The sequence below is a fragment of the Vidua macroura genome, chromosome Z (genome assembly GCF_024509145.1).
Source record: "Vidua macroura isolate BioBank_ID:100142 chromosome Z, ASM2450914v1, whole genome shotgun sequence".
Classification (NCBI taxonomy): domain Eukaryota; kingdom Metazoa; phylum Chordata; class Aves; order Passeriformes; family Viduidae; genus Vidua; species Vidua macroura.
The window spans coordinates 39,813,642-39,832,045 of NC_071611.1; the positions used below are offsets into that span (position 1 = coordinate 39,813,642).

At 39.5% G+C, this 18,404-nt stretch overlaps 1 protein-coding gene across 1 annotated transcript in view; it reads left to right on the forward strand.

Annotated features, from left to right (window-relative positions):
• The window catches only part of ADAMTS12 (ADAM metallopeptidase with thrombospondin type 1 motif 12), a 142,462-nt gene that overhangs the window by 38,010 nt on the left and 86,048 nt on the right, over window positions 1-18,404 (forward strand). The window contains exon 3 of the mRNA XM_054004193.1: window positions 15,292-15,466. Within this exon, the coding sequence (XP_053860168.1) occupies window positions 15,292-15,466 (175 nt within the window). The remainder of the gene's footprint in view (window positions 1-15,291; window positions 15,467-18,404) is intronic.

The window sequence follows — 18,404 nt, forward strand, 5'->3', positions numbered from 1 at the left end:
GCTTAGTAGTTTCTGAAAAGATCAGAAAAAGACCTTTTTTCGAAAGACCTTCCTGACAAAACATAAACATTCTGCTGTCCTCCAGTGCCACACAATTACATGGAAACCATGGGCTTGTCTGTTCACTGCAGGTTGCAATACCCTCTCTGGGTTTTCTTCTGGGAACCAGCAGCAGAACTTCACATGAGCTCATGGGCTTTGGGTAGTAGCTCTTTCTGCTACCCAGCCTTCTCTGTGGGCTTGACCATTAACATCCCTCCCAGTCTCTGAATTTTCAAAGATACTTTGGTGTCTCAGTGAGGAAAGGGCTGAGTTCTGCTAAGCCTGCTGTATCATTCAGCAACATTCAGTGTCAGAAGGAGCAAAGTAAGCATGAATGAAGGAAGGAAGGAAGACTTCAGGTTATTTCTTGCACCAACATGACTTAAACATTGACTTTTCAGCAAGTTAGGAAATTTCTGGCTTATCTCCAGCTTGACTCACCATTTACCACCTGACAGCAATTCAGTCTGGACTCTCACATAGAGCACCAAGCTCAGAAGCATTTGGGAGATACACCAGAGATATATATAAGGATGCCCAGAATATCTGCTTGAACAGAAAAACAGAGCCTCTGTCATGAAGTCTCTCCCACCAGAGTCCAGATCTCCATCACTGGACACTCGTCATGAGGTGACCTGCTTGAACAGTACCTTTAATCACCCTGATGCCTACAACTCTTCTTCTATGAAGGCTTTCATAACTTCATCACATCAGGCTATGACCTCTCAGAATCAGTCCTTGAATCAGATTCCTTGATAGCCCATGAAAGCAAAACATGATGGCAATACCATTGACTTCTTGACTTCTCCAACCTTTTAACTTGGTTAGTTGTGTCCAAATGGACAACTGACACATCCAGTGCAGGTGAAAGGGCTGTCAGAAGGATAACTACGCTATGAGGAGGCAGTCACAAGAGTACTCACCTGGACATGGAATGAAAATACTGTGGCATATTTTTCAACAGGATCTTTGAACATAATAAAGTTATCTGTGTGCTCCTCAAAATATTGTAAAACGATGTTCTTCTTTGATGGTGAATTACAAAAAGTGCCATTTATTAAATGGATGTATTTTCAAAATCCCAGATGTTGGTAGAAGGATGCTGTGGTCTAAGTGGATAGGTCTGAACTTGGATCAGAAATCTATTAGAAATTAATCCAAAAGTACTTCTCATGTGCATTCCACTTGCAGGTTATTTTTCTGTCTGGGCTTTTCTATTAGAAATCAGTCCATGGGCTTTCCTATTAGAAGTCCACTTGGAAGCCCTCTTGAAAGAGGGGACTGTGATGAAACCCTTATTCTTTCACTCCTTGCAGAGATGTCTTGTGTTAATTATCCAAGAAAAGAATGTGTTTCATTTGCAGCATAGGGATTTTGAAGCGTTTCTGGGAATATGATGCTGTGTTTGAAAAGTAGTAAATGTTGTGAAATAAGAATGAAAAGATTTACCCCAGACTTTGCTATGGTTTGGGAAGAGATTAATAGATTGCTGTTCTGGAGAGCCAGAAGTGGCCTGGATCAGTGCATCTATGGAAGTACAGGCAGACAAACTTTAATACACAGACAATTGTCTCATTTATAGACAGGCTTTCTGATGTGCTTCTGATTCCTCTGTATATGGTGTATCTGTATATGTTTAACAGATCCTGGACTCTGGCAAGCATTAAAAAAAAAAAAAAAAAAAGAAAAGGCTTAATTGGTGGCCAATCTTATGGCTCCATAGGACGCATATTTTTATAATGAACTGTGCCTTGGCTACCACACGGAGAGTTTTGCTGGGTTCCTCAAGAGGTAGAACGTGGCCCATAACATTTTGTAGCTTTGGCTGTAACATGGATTTTTTTGTTTCTGAGACTCTCAGGGAGGTCTGTAAACCAGCATATGCGTCCCATTGTGACAAATGAGTGTACATGGTATTGTTTATTGGATTGTTTTTCAAGCCATATCTCTATAGGGAGCCCGAATGATAAAATAAACCTTCCTCATGTACTCCTTTTTGCTGTTATTGTTATGAAGAGTAATAATTCACATGGCAGTAGTGCTGTGGATTACTATTAGTGATGTGTGTCTGAGTCACAGGCCTTGTGGTAGGTTCGGCATAAATATCACCAGAAACTGCTGTGAGACTGAGAGTGTAGAATAAAAGGCAGCAGGATGAGTGCAGACTGGGAAGGGATGGGTTTTTTTGGAAGATGTTATGTTAGACATACATTTTGCTGTTCTAACTTTTCCTCTCAGCAAAACAATGAAGTTTTCTGTTTGATTCTGAGAGTTTGTTGAGCCTTTCAGCAGAAACCCAGCTTGCAAATGCTGGCAATTCTGTGAGTGGCCCTAAAATGTGCAGATGGTATATGTCACCTAGGAAGCAGTGTTTGCTACTGGGTATTAGTGTCACTAATATTAGTGTTAGAATCCTTTGTTTGTTGGCTGTTAGTCCTACAAACTTAATTTGTAGTTGTAATTTGAAGTAATGGTAATTTGGAGTTGTGGGTTTCACTCTATTGTCCAAAAATCCATGTGGATTCCTTATGTGGGAAGAATCTATATTAGTGGATCAGTAATACTGGCTGATACTCTCTGTGTCTGTCTCTTTTTCATATACAGGCATACAACAGGAGTATGATATTTCTAAAAGATCTATGGCAGTAGAGGAAAATAATTTCTCTACAATTTGAAAAGGTCTAGTATATATATGTACGTTTTCAACAAATGTTCCATCTGAAGGACTGCAGATTCAGTTCAACTGACTTATTTGTGTTTATGTGTTACCAGTAGAATGAGACAAAGGTCAGAAATTTTGTTGTAAGTTGAGGATTGAGTTCTTTTCTCAGTTCTAGTGTAGCTGTAGTGCATGGTTTCTCAAATCTTCTGTAATTGTAGGGATCCTACTGAGATGCCTGTTGTACTTCTAGTGTTTCGTGTGTTCTTGATTTTAATCTGTATGTCTGTGTAACTGTATCTTTTGCTTATTCCTCATTTGCTTGCTTTCTCCGCTACACACTGCTGTGGCTGAGAGCTGAGCGTGGTTTCAAATGAAGGAGCTAGAGCTAATCTTTCACTTCTGCAGCTGTGTTAAGTCTTCCTGAATTAGCAAGATTATTGTTTAAGGACGTCAGACAAATCCCAACAGCTTCCGTGGAGCCACAGAAGATAAAGGCTGAGACTTGAACTGCGGAAAAAAACATGAGAAAAGACTGAAAACTAAGGCAACTGAAAGTAAAAGCATCTTATCTTTATATATAATTTTTCTAATGCCTCTCAATGAAAGGTAATCTCAGACTGTGCTAAGTTAATGGGATCACATTATGCGAGGAAGCCAAACATGGGGTTTTGGACAGTTTGGGCAGTAAGTGCAAAGGGGAGTATAGAACCAAAGGAGGAGGCACCTGAGCAGTGTCTGGGTAGGCATAGCAGTAAAGTGGCTGTTCTCCTGTCAGCAGCACTGTTGAAACTGTAAACTGATGAAACTGTAAAAAGATTTGTGTGAGTCTTGATGTTTTGAAGAAAATTAGGCAGAGTCCAGATATCTCCGGCCCAACAACAACTGGTTTTGGCTGTGGAAGGACAAAATAAAGTGTGTCCTAGTCTAGGATTAGGTAATGTAGCTATTGGAAAACAGCCAGCAGCACTGGGGGAAGAAGCCTCCCAAAAGCGATTTTTAACTGCCAGTTGCACTACACCAGCCCTGTGATTCTGACTCTACTCTGGCAGAATCTGTCTTGAAAGTCTTCTCATATGAAATTTAAGCTTGGGACCTGTAAGTGCTGCTATGTTTTGAGTACTGAGCATAGAGTATGGTTAAGCATATTTTAAAGTGACAGTAGAAAGGATGGGAACAATGCATGTGTTTTCATCTGAGTTTACAGGGGATTATTCATTGCCTTTGGAATCCATATGTAGTTTGTTGTGTGGTGTAGGCTATCAGGTCCATTCCTGCATATAAATGAATGAGGTTGAGAGCCAGAGATGTATTTGTTTATTTTCTGGTTTTCATTGTCTTAGAGGAGAAATAAAAAAGGCTGAGAAAGAAACAGAGCAACTTGAGAAAATCTTGCCTGAATTGTTTTGGAGAGGAACACACACCCACACCCACACCCACACACAAACATGCACACACACACACACCGACCAAAAAAAACCAACAAAACTTTCCCTTCCCTTGTGCAAAAACATTGTTTTTCAATGACAGCATTTCCATTACTGATGCTTCAGTGGAATTGTCAGGATCTGGCATCATCCTGTAGAAAAAAACCTCTTTTGAGCATGTGTCTTTCAAAAAGTCACAGTCTCACGTCTCAGTTGAAAAGATTTCTAGACTACAATTCTGGTATTTACCTGTGCAACTCCAGCCAATAATGAGAGCAGAATGAATTGCTTATTTTATGTTTAAGTTTGAGAGAGGTAAATTGTAAAATATTGATGATTCAGTTCAGAATTCCTTCATAAATTCGTTTGTAAACAGTTCTCTGGCTACACAAAAGCTTGTTAGAGGTTTATGAGTCAAAGACACCTCTCTTCTAAAGAACTCTTAAGTCGATTGGAGTTCTGTCAGGACTGCTTATGTACTAATATTTAGTATCTTCTATTTCTTCCCATTGTTATCAAGTTTTTGAATTTTTAGTATTCCTAGATTAGTAAGAGTCGTGCTGAGTAGTAGCTGAAGATGCTTAGTATATTTTGTGTTTATGTAAACTTCTTTAATAAAACATTTTATTGTGCAGAACCATGAGCATGAGGAACATGTCATATGCAGACAACATCTCTCTTATTATTTTCTTATTCTTTTGCATTTTCCCCTAAGTATCATTGTATCAGTGTCATGTAAAAAGTATTGAAAATCCTAAGGGAACAAACAGCTGAATTCTTAGAAAAGCTGAACATCTGTACCCTTTTTTTAAGTTTAAAGGGGTGTTCATGGTTTCTGAATTCCTGTGAGGTACATTATGAGGATTTCAAAACATGCCAGTTTTAGAGAGAAAACTTTAACACCCTGTGAGCAAAAGAAGACAGTGGAACTTAAACAGAAAGAAAGAAAATGAGTCCCTTTATTATTATAGCAAAATACTTTTTCTCACCTGCTTGGTTCCAAAGAATGTTTTACTGCAATTTTTTCTCCAGATAAATTGCTCAATTCTTTTCTATTTTGGCCTTTCTTTTTAGTGCTACTGTATTCAAACCTAAAAGCCTGACTGCTGCTTTTAAGACAAAATGAAATGCTTTTATTGCAAAAAGTGTTGTATTTCAAAACAGCGAAACCAATCTCTTTGCAGATAAAGAATGGTTTTGATGGAAGGTCTAATTCTTGTCAGTTTGAAATAAACCCAGTAATTTTTTCAACCGTCAAAACCTGTTTTTTTACAGAAATAGTTTACAAAGAAAAAATCCACACATATCCACACATATCAAAACAGTGTGAAATAAAAATCTTAAATGAATAATTTTTAGACTGAAACCATATCCTTTGAACTCATGGGTGAGTTGTACAACTAAGACATTTTCTTTTTGCAGGCAGACAAAAGTGTATTTCCCAAGAATGGTTTCTACAATGGACACTTCTAAAAGAAGTGGTTGCTGCTTGCAGGAGGATCTAAGACCGATGGCAGTACAAGGTCAGCCCAAAAGCCCAGTCTGCCCTGAAGTTAGTCTGGGACAAGAAGGATTAGTCTGATTTGAGAGAGGTGTGCACATGTTCTGCACTGACATCCCTGAGGGATATCTGAGGATGATGTTACAGCTTCAAGGAAGTACAAACCTGGAGCATGAAAGGTACAACAGGGACAAGCCCTTTGGACTGCAAAAAGAATGAAGAAGCACTCAACCAAGAAAGCCTCTTTTTCTATTAAAAAAGCTCCTGCAGAGACAGTATCTGAGAAGCAGATGGAGATTTCCTTCTTGGTGGAGGGTTTTAATTTTCCAGAGCTTTGGCTTTTTTGAGTATGTGACTGACTTTCAGAAGGAAATCATGATCAATAGCAGATTCCTGGCAAGAGGAGTAAGAGAAGGCTGTAAAGTAGGAATAGCTCCTTGACATACAGTCTGTTTCTGAGCTGGAAGTGGTATTTTTCTATGAAAAAATGAGGGACTAATCTTCCCTATATAAATTTGTCCAGCTATTTCTGGTACCTCTCTAAAACATTTCTGATTTCCAGTTTTTTGTGGCATCTAGGAGGACTTGAGCAAAGTATTTGACGCTGTGCCACATGACATCCTTGTTTCTAAATTGTTTTTTTCTGAACTGGAGATATGTTTTTTTCTAAACTGGAGATATGTTTGGCCCAGAACCCAACTGTTTCCAGGGCTGCATCCAGAGGCCCATGTGCAGCAGGGCAGGGAGGGGATTCTGCCCCTCTGCTCTGCTGAGACCCACCTGGAGCACTGCATCCAGCTCTGGGCTCCCAGCATATGAGGGATGTGAACCACCTGACTTGGGTGAAAAAGTGTTTCATTTCCCTTCAGCTTGTTTTGAAGCTCCCTACTTTTTTTGCTAGGGCAAAGAGGTAAGAACTCTCCAGACTCTGCCACTTGCTGCTTCCCCATGTTGTCTGTTTTCCAGACTTTTAGGTGCTTATTACACACAGCCTTTCTCTGAAAAATGTTAAACTTGTTGATTTGTCACCAGCTTCAGAAGCACTTTAAAGTATTCAGAAACCCTTGTCATTTCATGAGATCTCTTGCCCAACAGAAAAAGTCCTGGAAATTACCTGGAAATTTTATGCTAGTCTTTGTCTAAGTAGTTTACTGAGTTACTGGTTTTGTATCAGATTTGATTTCATTTTTATTGAGTATGTCCTGCCAAGGAGAGTGTTTGTTTGTCTTGCAGGATTTTGCTTTTACTGCAGTGGGCTTTTTGCACAACTTGTATTTCACAGTATAGGTCATGTCTCCACAGCTCTGAGAGAGAAGTTAATTTTTTGCCTGTGAGCTTTAGTGTCTTGAGTGCACAGGTAAATTTGATGATATATCAGTGTATGCACTGCACCTCTCATATTAGTGGGAATGGATTTCAGTCAGAGTTCAGGCTTCAAGAAGGGATTTACATGACATTCAGAGCTAAGTCAAATACTTTGTGCTTTTAAACTGACCTGAATCCAGTGCTGAATCAGATCAGCCTTTGTTATGTATGAAAGGGAACTGGGTTTCATAGTAGATTTGTAAAAACATTCATGGTGGTGTGCCAGATGCAGTCATGAAAGCACATCGTTCTCCCTTCTCGTGCTGACAGAAATAATCAGGAGAGTCAAGTGATTGGCATGTGCTTTGCCCCAGGCCAGAGGAGTTTAGCACATCTGGTGATTGCCAGTTACCATGAAGCTGGTTCCCAGAGTGGCACTTGCTGAGCATGAACTGTGTACTAGAGACTACACTTCATCCTGCAAGTCCTGGATCTCTGTTTGAATATTGTTTTTGTATTTTCATTTAATTTCTTCTCCCTTCTCCTTCCACATCCTAGTTCCTATTTTCAGTCCTTTTCTAAACAGAGACTAGTTTGTGGTGCAGAGTAACCTTTTTGGTGTAATGTGTCACTCACCACAGCTGCCCTCAGCGAGGACTGAATTTTCCTGTTTTGTAAGGTATTTGGTTTTGATAAGCTCCCTCCACCTTCATTCCTCCCCAGGGACAGCACAACAAGCTGCAGCTTGAGCATGGCTCGCAAGCTGTCACAAGACTCTGCAGAGCAAACGGAGCAGCTGCTTGCATACACCACCCTGGATACAAGGGCAGTGTGTTTCAAGCTGCAGTTGTTGAGCAGAATCCATGACTCCTCATGGATTAGTTAGAAGGTTCTTCCATGTCACTGTGCTGCTCCTTTGGTACTGGGAAGTCACATTCTGGAAAGGCACTGGAAACATGGGTGATAAGCAAAGAAGAGGCTGAGGGCATCTGTACAGGCTGCCTTTAAGGTCACCTTGAAATGACACTGATGTTAAGTGATGGAATGACCCTTCCATGGCATGGTGAAATTCATTTCTAAGTCCCATCTGTGCTGTGAAGCTTCATGAGTTTGGAAAAAAGAGAGGCAGAATCCTCCTCTTGCAACACACCTATGGTGACAAATGGAGACCTAAAATATCCTCTCTGCTTCTGACACCACTTCTTGGTTTTGGGCTGAACAGAATGAAGAGAGAAGAGCATCAACAGATGGGTCAGTCTGATGTTGCCTCACAAACTTCTTTCATCAAGCAAAATAATTTCTGTGGAGAGAAAGAAGTTTTGCTGTGACCTTCTCTTGCTCTGCTGTTGAGAGGAGTAAGGTTCCTGACAGACTTTCATCCACTGGAAAAAGGGATAATTGTGCTTTCCTCCAGCCATCTGCACATGTTGTGGCAGCTGTCATCATTTGTATCTCTGCTTTCTGGCTGTTGACTGGGGGTCCTGTAGGTCACAGTAATACAAACAGTACTTGTCAATAGAAACAAAGCCACTTGTCATTTGATCAAATGCATTTGCATTTACTTATTCTCTAATAAAGTTTGAACTCTGCAGTATTAACATTGTCATGCTCACTGGCTTGAAATTAGTTTTAGAATATAAGTGAACAGGAAGCCAAAACAACCATGGTGCTTTCTGTCTCTGTGACTAGAGATCATGTTTGCTTTGTGAATCCTCTTGCCTGTTTTTTCGTTCTTAATAAAAACTACTGTTTAGGCACAGAACCTCTTAAAAATCTGGTGTTAAATCTTTGCTCTTCATCGTTAGATAGGCTTTAAATAATCAAACATAACCTGTTTTGCAAACTGTGAAAATGTACTGGCTTCCAAATGAGAGCTTCAAAACTTCTCATTCAAAGTGTCAGAGGGGATTTCAAATGCTGAGAAGTACGAACTATTTCTACATAGTTAATTTGCATTTTCATGAAAGGCAGTTTTAATATTAACAAGATAAAAATCCCCCATTAGTACCATGTAAGCCCACTGGGTGCAGTGCTTTCTGAACAAATTTGATTAGAAAAATTAGAGTGAGACGTTTCAAGAGTATTTTCCATAAAGAAAACAGCTGTTGCTCTTTCTTACTCTCACAAAATGTCTTTGGAAGAATTGGGCAAACTCTTTGTTTTGTCTGAGAACAGAAACACTTGTCTGAGTTGTTTTTTGATCCCAAATGAAGTAAAAACTTGATAATCTCACCCTCTTGGGACTAAAGTCAAAGTAAGCCTCTTGTTCTTGAAAAAAGAGTGGGGTTTTTATTACTTTTTTCTCCACTAGTTATCACTAAACCTTCCAATATAAAAACAGGGGAGGAAGGGAAAGGGCAAAGCATAAATATGAGGAATAGTAAAAAACTCATAAAAGAGATGTTATTGTTCACCAAAGAGCATCCTTCAAGCTGGATAGCAAAGCTGATTGATTTTCAAATTTATATTTAGCTTGCTATTATATTTACCCTGAGATATACCTCGAGACCTTATTACTTTTTCATAGTCCTTGCTTGATGCAGTGCAAGTGTGACATAGCTGGCTTTTGCAGGAGGAAACTCATCTGGGCATACTTACTTCTCAAGGTAACATCTTCAACTGATGTAACTTGCTGTGTGGCTCAGAGCACTGGCGAGGCACCATGCACCCAGGCTGTTCAGGTGGGGTGTCACCTCAGTGCCTTTGGACAGACCAGGCAGCCCAAAGAGCTGTGACCTTGTCTTCCTCAAAGACCCAGAGGACTCAGCAGCAATTGAGCAACAGGGAAATACTGACAGAAGGAGCCTCAGATCTTCAGAGTGCTCTGGACTTCAGGTGGCCCTTGGTGGTCTGTCACAGCTGCAGTGTGAAAATCACACTGGTAAATAGAAGGAGGGTTGAAACTATGATTGAGTTAATGAATTTTTAATCAAAAAAATTGTGCCATGCCATCTGCCTGCTGCATGGTCAGTATGTGGCAAACACACCTTGTTTCAGCTTACTAGAACCACGCTGAGGGCTGTGTAAAATTTATTAAATACTGTCTTTGCTCTATTTCAAGACAATAAAAATGTCCAGTTGCTAGTACTCTAGTGGGCAAAAAAGTTTTACCCTGTTAGAATTTTATGATGCATCTGAGCTTTAAATGCAGTAAAGAAGGACAGTTTTGGCTTGTGTGGAATCCAATGGGACGTATTTCAAAAGTATAAAGTGAGAATGTGGAAAGGAGGTGGACAACATGAAGTGACTGCTGCTGGGCACAGTTAGAGAGGTAGGAGCTTCATGTTCTTCATGAACTGCTGGATTTCAAAGCTGCAGAGATGCTACCTAATGAGGCTCAAAGAAACTTAATGGCCAGGCAATTACCATAATTTGTGGATCTTCTGTAATGAGAAGATGGGATATTTCTACAGTGCAAATACAGCTGCAGCGACAGGGCAAGTAAATGTATGAATAAGATACCTGGACTCTTTATTCTTAAGGAAAACCACAAAATAGAAGAAGTAATAAATGTTTTTAGGATGGACGATAAAGACGGTGGTGGAGGATGCCATGACCTGAATGAAGCATGAACAAACATGTCTTTTAAAAATATGTGCTCCAAGTTGTACATTTTCAAGTGAACGTGCTGCAGTCTCTACAGAAGATTAATTTCACAGAAAGTTTCCTTCAGTAGAAACGAATGTATCTAGGCTGCTTCTGATTCTGTGTGAGATGCAAAGCTTAGAGTGAGTTCAAGGTCCATAGAAGTGATACCTGATTCAGAATTATTTAATGAACTGTATCTGTGGCACAGCAGAGGGGCAAATGAATGCCTATTTTGGATTGTTTGCTTCTCTTACATGTTTTTTGACAGCAGGGGGATTTTAATGCCTTAGCTTCTTAAGACTTTTCCTAGATAACCTTCATCCAGAAAGAGTGAACAGAAAAAATGAAGTCGAATGTGGACACCATCAAGCTGGTGCTATAACCCAGAGGATTGATTCTCTGCCAAGTCTCTCTGAGTGATTGTGTATCTTGAGTAGTTGTATGACAGCTGATAGACATGGCCTGAGAGACTTGACTTCTCTCCTTGCCTGAGGATATGCTCCCAGCCAGAAAGACCATCTCTCTGAAACATCCAGAAGTGATGTCTGTCCCTTAGGAACCTGGGAACTGGAGCATGACAGGCAATCTTTTCCTCTCCAGATACCTTATTTTCTTCCACGTAAATCCATCTTGTGGTACATTTGACTATTTTTTCCCCCTGTCCTCTGTGTTTGAACTTTCTCACATAGTCCAGGGCATAACTCTGCACTTATAGCAACTGTGACAAAAGTATGTAAAATCTCATGGAAGGATAGCATTCTGTTCTTTTACTTATTTTGTCCTAAAAACAAGTTATTATTTTTTCAGACCAAAGCTATGTTAAACCACAAGGCTGTGTTTCAGTTCACTAAGTTGTGCTGAAAGCGTAGTTTTTTTCTGCAGAATTGTGTTAAGAGTGGATGGTGTTAATAAAAATCTTCCATCAAATTATTCAATACCTAAAAACCCCAACCTCTTTCTGTTCTGAGCAACATCATTACAGATGTATTTTTTTTCTAGCTCTGTCTGAGGATGTAGTGAAAAATCTCCTCTGGATGCTAGGTTTTTCTTTTGGCTGAAACAGGAACAGATGACAAATTAAAAAAGAAAGATCCCTAGGAAAAAAAAAAACACAAAAAAAAAACAAAGGGACATTCAAAAAGGAACTAAGTGATTAGCTAAAATAAATTTAATGTGTGTAATGTTAACAGATAATTTACTTCACCAGCTCAGTTTAGATGATTTGCAGCTGCAGTTCTCTGGTAATGCATGTTTCATATGCTACAATTTTTTCTTTAATTCTTGTATGCAGTCATAGTTTCTCTTACCAGTTATTGCAGTTGCAATAAACACTTGGAGCAAAGTACCTAAAGGTATAACCCAAATCTTGTCCTCTTGTTTCATGTTGCTTCTAAAAATCACTGTATTTTCAGATTCTGTCACTGTCCTGTTGTCAAAAATATTGTATGAAATTTGTTGTCAAAAATATTGTTTAGTTTCAGGGAGTTACTCACTGTTCTCACTACAGATGTTATTTTTTTTTGCATTATTGTCAACATACTGTTATTGTAACTTTAGACTACAGATTGTTGTTCTTTCCCTCCCTTTTTCTCCTAACAAACACCCACTAATTCCAGGCCCTCCTGTCTGGGGTAATATTGCAATTTCAAAACCAAAGCCAAGGGTAAAACTGTTCTTTCCCTTCCCATAGGATTCAGCTTCAGCTTCCCATGTGGAACTGATTAGAAAAAATATGCCAGAAAATGTATTTTGACAAACTCCAAGCTTTTGACTGAAAGAAATATGTGAAAAATATGTGCTTTCCACTGGAAAATGCAGATGCTACTGAAAATCAAAACAGTTGGTTGAAAACTTTTAAGTCAGAGGTGTTCCAGGATCATGAGTGTCCTTTTGGCGAGTGACGTGCAATGTAGGAAATATGATATGTTCAGGGAGCTGTTTGTGTCAAAATAATGAGGCACATGAATTAAAAATCCCATTAAGTGATGTAGCAGCACTCCCAAATACAGTATGGTAAACATTTGCAGCCACAGCATGTCAGAATCTGCGGGCAAAGAGTGAGATTTGAAAGAGGGGAGAAGAACAGTTTATAAAAAATACTGTGGTAGATAAGTAGATTTTCACCTGTAGGCTTTGAGGGAAACACATACCCCCCCAAACAAACACACACACACACAACGCACCCCTATTTTCTGACCATTTCTGTTGCTGGTGGCTTTTCATAAGGAACTTGAAATGAGGAAAATTTCTCTGCAGTAATTTTTTCTGTGGTGATAATTATACCCTTTCATTAATGTAAATATGAATGGTTTTTTTCTGATGAGGCTTTCATAACTGCCCTCCTTTGTGTATTCTGAGGCTGTGTGAATGCGCTCAAAAGCAGGTGAAGCTCAGAAAAAGCTTATATTGTATTTACATAGCTTTAAGTCTGAAATGAAAAATTCTTCCTTTTATATTTGTGAATCAGAAAAGAACAGCTATGAAGAGCAAAACTAAATATGTATTTAATCAGAAAAGGGAATTTTGCCAGTCCTCAGTGTTTTGAATTAAGTTTAATGTGAAGATTGCTCTTTTTTTTCTTTGGTCTCAGTTAGTGTCAGCATTTAATTTCTTGGTGGATAGCCTGTGCGGGGTGAAAATGCAAAAGCAGAGCAGGAGTTCAGTAAGTGCTGGAAGTCTCTGGACGTTTTTGGAATGCCCCTATGTGCTGGAAATGGGCTTTTACATTCACATGAATATAATGAAGTTTTGCTTTTTCTTTGCTCCATACAGCTTGGATATACAGCTGAATTTTAACATGCAAGCATTGATGAGGGAGGTTACCACTGATAGGCTTACTTCACCTTTTATAGGATTGTCTGGCATTTCTTGTTGCAGATAGACCTTGACACAATAATCCGGCAACCACTGCCACTTGCTTTAAAAAATCAGGGTCTGCAAATGAAGATGGCTAGTTCTTCCTGTTCCCAACTGTCTTAAATCCCCATAAAATAATCTAATAGTCCAGTCACAAATTACAAATATCTTGGAAAGATTGAACCCTGTGGAAGGAAAAGGAATGGACAAGGATTTATGAAGGTGTGTTGATTCCCTGAGCAGCATGAGGAACACCACATCACAGATTTCCTGGTCTGACCACTGTAGATGCATTCTTGCTGTGTGGATTCACTCTTGCATGAATGTGGATAAAACAGATGCTCTGTAGTGTGACTCTGGTAAAAGAAATATGAGTATGTTGTCTAATAATCAGAAGTCTCAATTTCTTTTTTCTTAAAAATGAAACAAAGCCTATACAGGCAGTAGCTGTAATCCCAGATGAACAAACACTCGTGACTCTAAGTCCTGAACCTTTGATGCTTTAGGGGTATAAACACAGCTTCGAACCAACACCAACCTCTGGCTTTAAAACTTTGACTTCCATTGGAAAGAAAGAATATCTGATCTTCAGGACTGTTGGGTAAACTGTGAAATGACAGTCACAGTTATTTATTTGTACAGATTTGCTGTGGGATGTATTGGCCCTGTGGCAGTAAGTGTGGAGGCAGAAGGTGTCTCACTGAGCTGCCCCTTGTCTCCTTGTACGTAGAGCCCATGGTTATTTTATAGTTTTATAAGAGTGCTTTTCTTCCATTCATATGATTTCTTTCATATCCTTAACCTCATAGTGGCTTTCCCAACCATCCAGAGAAACCCTAAGGCTTTGGAATAGTTAAAAAGATTTGAAAATTTGTCTGCGATTCTATGTTTGAATGCAGCAGCTGCAGGAACTGAGTGTTACTGTGTTTTTTTTCCCCTCTTCCAGAATAGATTAAGAGGGGTGCACTGAGCACAGCAAGAAAGTAAAGAGGAAACACAACCATAAGACTGGAATACTCCAGCCTCCTGTCGCATCCCCAGTGTGGTCTGAGTTGTCAGTAGATCCTTTGCTTTTAGATTTAATACTGCTCCATATATCTTGACATGGAAGGACAGTACAGTGGTTTTGCAATGTTTGCAGTCCCTGCTGAAATGCTGAGACACAATGGACCGAGGCCATGCCTGGTTGGAAGCATGTCCTGGATCATGGCAGAGTGAGGTGTAAAAGGATCCTATGCAGTCCAGATGGGTATCAAGGGCCCCGTAGCTTAGGCAAAGCAGGGAGACTAATACAAAAGTTTCAGCATGTGAAATGTTGCAGCCTTTTTAGCTGATCCACTGCATGTTCTTAATAGCTTGCTAATTCACAAAAGGCTTCTTATTGCTTCCACTGTAGTGTTGGCCTGGGGGCCAGTGAGGGTTTATAGTCTGAGACACACTTGAACCACACAGTCCAGCCCATCTGATGGGTTGGGTAATTGATTTTGGGACTGCAGCTGGGAACAGAGTTTTGATTTGTGCTTATGAAACTGCTTCTATTCCAGTCTTGATCTCCGGGGAATAGATGCAAAACACCAGAAGAACAAGATGCAGCTCTTCCTCGTGCATCATCTTTGTCAAATCAGCTTTTGACCTTTTACTTGCTTTGTAAAAATATGAGAGTCTTTGACTCAGTTTCAGTTTATTAGGAAGGGGATATTTTTTCTTTTTCCTTTGGACTGTAATGACTGTGAGGTGTGAAACAGCCTAGATGCATGCAGCAGAATAAGTACTGAAAACCTGTTGTGTTCATATTTCTCCAGTGTAATGACTGGCTTGTGAGGAAAGCTCGGGGTTGGTGGTTTGAAGAGTATATTTATTTTTGTCTTCTACTACTGAACAGAAGAGATTAACTCTTTTGTGCTTATTTTCAGACTGGATATTTCCATCTGCCCCATGGGGATTACTTCATTGAGCCCATCAAAAAGCATCCACAGAAGGAGGGAACACCCCATCCCCATATTATCTATGTTGCAGATAACCTTCAAAATGCTTTAAGGAGAAGACGGGCCATCCCAATGGAAAAGGAACGAGCATGTGGACTGAATGGTACTAATTTTGCTGGATTTTTTTTTTTTTGCTTTCTGTATCTTTTTAAGTAGCTTTTTTCCAGTGGTGTGTGCCTTTCCTTCTGCCAGGCTTTTTAAAATTCTGTAAGAAAAGATTATGTAAAATGACAGCATCTCAATCAAAACACCACAGGAGCCACCCATCTGTGTTCCTTTCTGAAAAGTTAAATCCTCCTTATGACTACTGGGATATGTTTTTCAAGCCATTGATCCTTTTTACCCTTTTCTCCAACCAGAACTGTTCAGTGAGTTTGAAACTTGAATTCTTGAGGAGTTCTGGGATAAAAAGATTTGCAGTCAGCATTATTTTTAATAAAATATTCTCACTCCATGCAAGTTCTGTCTTCAGCATAAAGTAACTCCTGTCTAGTCCATGGTTTAAATTTAGGATTTATAGATTTTCTGTGATTGTTAGCAGATTATTTAAAGAGTTTTATTTAGTTATCCTGAAAATGAAGTACAGAGCATCAAGAGCAAGATTTTTTAAGTAGACGTAAAAATAGCTTGAATATTGGTGCAGTAATACTCAGGATTATGTCTTATGTGAAAACAAACTAGTACACTATGCTGGAAGGGAAGAGTATATCTAGAGGGTAGTTGGAATCTCATAATTACAAAATTAATTCCTTTATTTAGTAAAATACTTTCCTTGATTTATTTCACACCACAAATGTACAGATTTTGCGTTAGTTTTCTGACGCCTTGAATCTGAGTCTGCACCAAACTTTAGAAAAGCTTAGTATTGGTAGGGATGAATCAGTAATTCATGACCTAAGGCCTGAGTTATATACAAATAAAGCTGCAGAATTCACAGGAATGTGTTTCTGTCTTTCACAGGTCAGTGGTTTATGAGAAGTAGGTTCCTTTCCAAGAAGGGGAAATGAAGGGAGGAATGTAGGAATTTTTAATCCCCAATCACGACTGCTGATGAAGTTTTACTGCTGTGTAATATGGATTGGTAAATTAAAGAAGCAAAGAACAACTTGACCCCCCTATATTTCTGGTCATAGACCTGAATTGCACTTCTTGCTTACTGGCCCAAGTTATTGCAAAATGGTAACAGGGGAAAAACATGAGAAAGCTGACAGGAGAGTTACTCAATCTTCTGTGATACTGGGAAGGTAAAGGGGAAGCCATAGGAATTAATATGAATGCTGCTCCATTTTATTATTCATCAAGTAAAAATATATATCTACTTAATAGAAAATAACCCTGGATTTGAAAAAAACAGGAGTGTCTAAAGGTGATGTTTATATTGGTGTCAATTTCAGATAGTTCCTTGAATTTTCATTCCTTCTGATGGCTACTGAGCTAGACAAGAGAAATTAGTTTAGATTTGCCTGTGAAGAATGAGGAAGTTGTTCTTGCCTACTGTCTTCCAGGTTTCTTTTATGGCTGAAATAGCATATGGAAGAAATAACATCTGCATGCAGTAATTCTAAGTGTGGAGAGAAGATAGGAGATCCTCAGGAACATGCTGTGTACTTGCTTTGTGTGGTCTGCTTGTTTTCTTTCTACCTCTCACTGTTTGCCTCTTCTATCTTTCTTCAAAGTCATGCAGAATGAGACAGAAAAAGACTGGCTGGCACACTGTAAAAATGAGCATAACTTCCCTGCATCACTTAGATTAGCTAAGTCTGCTCTAATAGATTTGTCAATTTAAACTCCCTGTCTGATGTTATTAATTCCAAAGTGACAGAATTAGTTCTGGTCTTAGTATGTTCATGATATTGCAAGCAAACAAAGGTAGTGCCTTATGAACTAACAAAATAGTCAGCTATAATTTATGTTTCTTTTTTAACAGTCAGCCTTTAGAGGTAATATCTGCTTTTGACCAAACCGTAATCTTGGCTGTCATAGAAGTTAAAGAATCAGTGTCAAGAAGTGTATGGGGGTAAAACCATTTCCTTCATTATATTTTTCCCTTTGTGTGACAGCATATAACAATCATAGAATCCTCAAAAGGCCTTAGTGATTATGTTGTGGGTTATGTGTCCTGGGCTGCATCCAGAGCCCCGTGGGCAGCAGGGCAGGGAGGGGTTTCTGCCCCTCTGCTCTGCTCTGCTGAGACCCACCTAGAGTGCTGCATCCAGCTCTGGCTCCCAGCACGGGAGGGACAGGGACCTGCTGGAGTGAGCCCAGAGGAGGCCACCAAGATGATCAGAGGGCTGGAGCATTTTTCACCCTGGAGAAAAAGCTTTGGAGTGAACTAATTATGGCCTTCCCATACCAGAGGGGAGCCTGCAAGAAGGATGGAGAGAGACTTTTTACAAGGGCTTGGAGTGATAGGAAAAGGGGAAATGGCTTTAAACTGAAAGAGAGTAGATTTAGATAAGATATTAGCAAAAAATTCTTTATCTTGAGGATGATGAAGCTCTGGAGCAAGTTGCCTAGAGAAATTGTGAATGCCCCATCCCTGGAAGTGCTCAAGGCCAGGCTGGATGAAGCTCTGAGCAACCTGAGCTAGTGGAAGATGTCCCTGCCCATGGCAGGGAGTTGAAACTAGATGATCTTTCAGGTTATCTTCCAAACCAAGCCATTCTGTGTTTTGTTATCTCATTTCTGAGTAGCCATCCTTTCAACAGGGATAGAAGAAAGAAAGAATTCAGTGTCATCTTCTATTGATAATGCACATTGTCAGAGCAGTTGCTCTTGTTAGAAGTGAAATACAGAAGAAAAAGGGAAAGTGATACAATTCTTGCTTTCTGTATGTTTCTGTGCCAAATTCATTAATTCAAGGCTTTGGTGAATACCTTGTGCATAAATAAATTTTAAAGGTAGTAAATTGACTCTGCCACCTTTTCAGGATTTCATGTACTTCATGCTTTTGAGGTTGGTGCCAGAAATCTTGTACACCCATATGACATCACAGCTTAGAATAATGCATTTTGGGATCACTTCAAGGCAAAGCATTTTCA